The sequence below is a fragment of the Salvia miltiorrhiza genome, chromosome 4, assembly GCF_028751815.1.
Source record: "Salvia miltiorrhiza cultivar Shanhuang (shh) chromosome 4, IMPLAD_Smil_shh, whole genome shotgun sequence".
Classification (NCBI taxonomy): domain Eukaryota; kingdom Viridiplantae; phylum Streptophyta; class Magnoliopsida; order Lamiales; family Lamiaceae; genus Salvia; species Salvia miltiorrhiza.
This window is the reverse complement of record NC_080390.1, coordinates 39,277,726-39,281,009: the sequence shown is the minus strand read 5'-3', so window position 1 is coordinate 39,281,009 and position 3,284 is coordinate 39,277,726. Positions and strand designations below refer to the sequence as shown.

The 3,284-nt window shown below is 38.8% G+C and overlaps 1 protein-coding gene across 1 annotated transcript; it reads right to left on the bottom strand.

Moving 5' to 3' along the window:
* Positions 1-264: 264 nt before the first annotated feature.
* Positions 265-2,454, bottom strand: LOC131021582 (1-aminocyclopropane-1-carboxylate synthase 3-like). Its single transcript, XM_057950841.1, has 4 exons — positions 2,228-2,454; positions 1,980-2,111; positions 1,732-1,892; positions 265-1,385 (listed from the first exon to the last, which is right to left on the bottom strand). Exons 1-4 carry the CDS (start codon positions 2,369-2,371, stop codon positions 440-442), a joined length of 1,383 nt encoding a protein of 460 aa, XP_057806824.1. The 5' UTR covers positions 2,372-2,454; the 3' UTR covers positions 265-439.
* Between the last annotated feature and the right edge of the window lie 830 nt (positions 2,455-3,284).

Below are 3,284 nucleotides of genomic sequence, written 5' to 3'. Positions count from 1 at the left end.
TTCATTTTGCAAAGTTTTATTTGTATGAACTTGAAAGTCAATTTGAAAAGTACTTTTTATAATTTAAATGATATTATAATTATATTAAAGATTATTATTTATTTTAAATTTAACTTAATTAATTTGATTAATTTTTTATTTAATTATTAATTTTATTTAAAAAAAATTGAACCCCTTTGAGTAGAAAATGTGGCTCCGCGGGTGCATGTGTACATAAAAATCTCATGCAAACATCTGAAAAACGAGTTTACAATATGAAGGCCAAATCACTACGCGTCCACACGGACAGAGTGCACCATCTCTAGACTCTTATACATTACTTAAGAATTACACCAACATATGTAACGCCACCAACTCAAAAACCATATGGAACGCCACATCATCATATCCACTCAAACATATTTAAAGGGAAAAACTCACACAATAAATGGGATTGTGTTCACATTAATTGAATCAGTTCACGATCATGATACGAGAGCCGAAAAACCCATTTGGATATGGATTTGGTTCTCGATCTCGCATTGCCGGTTTTCATTGCAGAAATTGAATCCACATACGATTTGATGCGCCGAATTGCGAGCTGCAGTGTATCTTCGGACATGTTGGCGAAGCACACGCGGAACCAGCCCGGTTCCACGCAGTGGCACGACGAACCGGGCGAGATGTTCAACCCGACCTCGTAAACCATCTTCTTCCACAGCTCCATTTCCGCTTCGAATGATTCCGACCTCAATAGATGCCTCATGTCTACCCAGCAGAACAAACCGGAGTTGCTCTCGAGGCACGGAATCCCGGTTCTCCGCAGGCCTCGAACCAGCATTGCGTGCCGGTTCTTCAGCCTCCTCCGGTTCTCCACGACGTACTTCTTTTGGAACTCGTCGTCGGAGAGCATGGCGGAGAGAAGATACTGAGTCTGCGACGAGATCAAGCCGAAGCTCGACATTTTGGTGGCGGCTGCTACCACTAAACCGTTGTTGGAGTATATCGCCCCGACCCGGAAGCCGGGCAGGCCAAGGTCCTTGGAGAGGCTGTAGACGACGTGAACCCGGTTCGAGAGTTCCGAATTCCGGTTTGGCAGAAGCTCCATGATGCTGATGAATTCGGTGGAGTCGAAAACTGTGCCGGAGTAAATCTCGTCGCTGATGAGATGAATCCCTTTAGCGTCGACGAAATTGAGGAGGAGATTGAGCTCGTTCCGGTTTAGAGTAATCCCGAGAGGATTAGAAGGATTAGTGAGTAATACTCCCTTAACTTTGAGATTACGATTTTGAGCAAGTTGATAGGCGTCTTGCAGAGCAGATGAAGTGATTCTGAAGCCGTTTCTGCTGGTGCAATGTATCGGCACGATCTCCACTCCCGTCCGCCATTTAAGGTCTCTGTCAAACCTGCATGTACTTACGTATATCAGATCAAACTTATCTTGATTTTGTGTTTAACCTGTTGGTTTTTACGTTATTTATATTTTTCTCCAAAGAAGATTTGTAGAGGGCAATGGGAGAATAAAAAAGACTGAAATTTTTTAATGTTATCTTTTTGAATTAGAATTACAAGAGGCATATAAATATAACCAAATAAGCAACCCGCACGTAGACACGGGACTTCTACACCAAACAAATGTGCGAAAATAACTGCACACAGAGGGAACCACTACCCACATAAAAGTGAGAAAAAAGACTGTGTTATAAATAGAGGTTAAGATACGAATCTAAAAACATGTTAAGAGAGAGGTACCCAGGATAGTAGGGCGTAGGGAGTAGAAAGGCATCGGCGGGGTCGGCGAGGCAGAAAATAAGGGTTTCGTTAGCTGACGTGGCGCCGGCGGTCAGAACAATATTGTTTGGGTCAAACCGAACTTTATTTCCACGTATTTCCGTCATGAATTGTACCAGTGCCTGAATGAACAATATTTATAGCATGTCACTTAATTTTCATGAACAAAATGAAATTTATATAAATGTTGAATTATTTTGCATGGTTACATTTTTGAAAGCGGGAAGGCCGTGATAGTCTTGGAAGAGCGCTAGCTCTCTGAAAATGGAGTGACCGCCTCTCTTGAAGGCGGCTGCATCAGGATTTGCGGCCAGCCACGATTCCAGTAGATCGAACGAGAGCTGCGGAGAGAGAGAGAGAGAGAGAACATTAGCTAGCTCGTAATTTGGAAAAACAATATGAGAACTATCATATTCATATTTTTTTATTATTTATGTTTGATGAAATATGTGTATACTTGATTCTCTGCTAGGCCCATTTGAATGATCCCATTGGGATTGGTAATCTGATGGTAGGGATTCTTCTCGTATTCCTGCCATCCAAGGAAGTAGGAAGAATCTTGGCCGTGGGAGTTGCATGCAGCTTTCTTCGACATCCTCATTTCTCTTTGATCAAAACTTGTATCGACTAAAATAGAAAAAATTGCGACTGTAGAGAGAGAGAGCGAGATTGTTGAAGTATATTAATTTGGAGTGGGGAAGGTATGTTGCTGTCTGAGGCAAATCCCAGTGGGTATATATAGGAGTTACGTTGCAGCTAGTAACGGATTATCGTCGTGATATGTTTGTTGACTAGAGAGAGAGAGAGAGATTTGAAACAAATGGAAACTTGGTTTTACTAATTTTTTTTAATTAGCGGTAAGTGCTGGACAGACCAACGCGCTTTTCGACTTAGCTGATGCTGACGTTATTTAGCTCTTATAAAATTGTCTTATGTTATTTTTTACATAAGCGGCGGAGTTAACTTTTTCTATTTTGTGTTTATATATATATAGTTCCGAATTGTAGGCTAAACCAATGGGAAATATATAAGGTAATTAATCTATATAATTTATATTTATATTATATAATATCAATTACGAGTTATCGTAATTAACTTTTTTCTCTATTATTTTCGATAGGCAGATTTTGAAAATAATATGTATAAGAAAAATATCATGTATTAATTATTATCATACTTGTAATAAGTTTATGAACATTTATTTATATACAATTATTTTGTAGTATCATGAAATTATATTTTTTAAATGATACTCTATATATATGATAAATCTGTTTGTAAGTTGATTTTAATCTATAATAAATATGATTTTATAATCTGTGAGTATTCATAATATAATAATGATATACAAATTAGGGCATGGCTGGTACGCGAAAATGGAATGAGAATAGAATGGTGATTCCTGCGTTCATTCCCAATCCTATGGCTATTACCGTTTTTGTAATGGGAATCGTCATTCCCGATGGAATGCCTATTCCCATGCATATGGGATTAGTCATTTCTCCTCTTTCTTT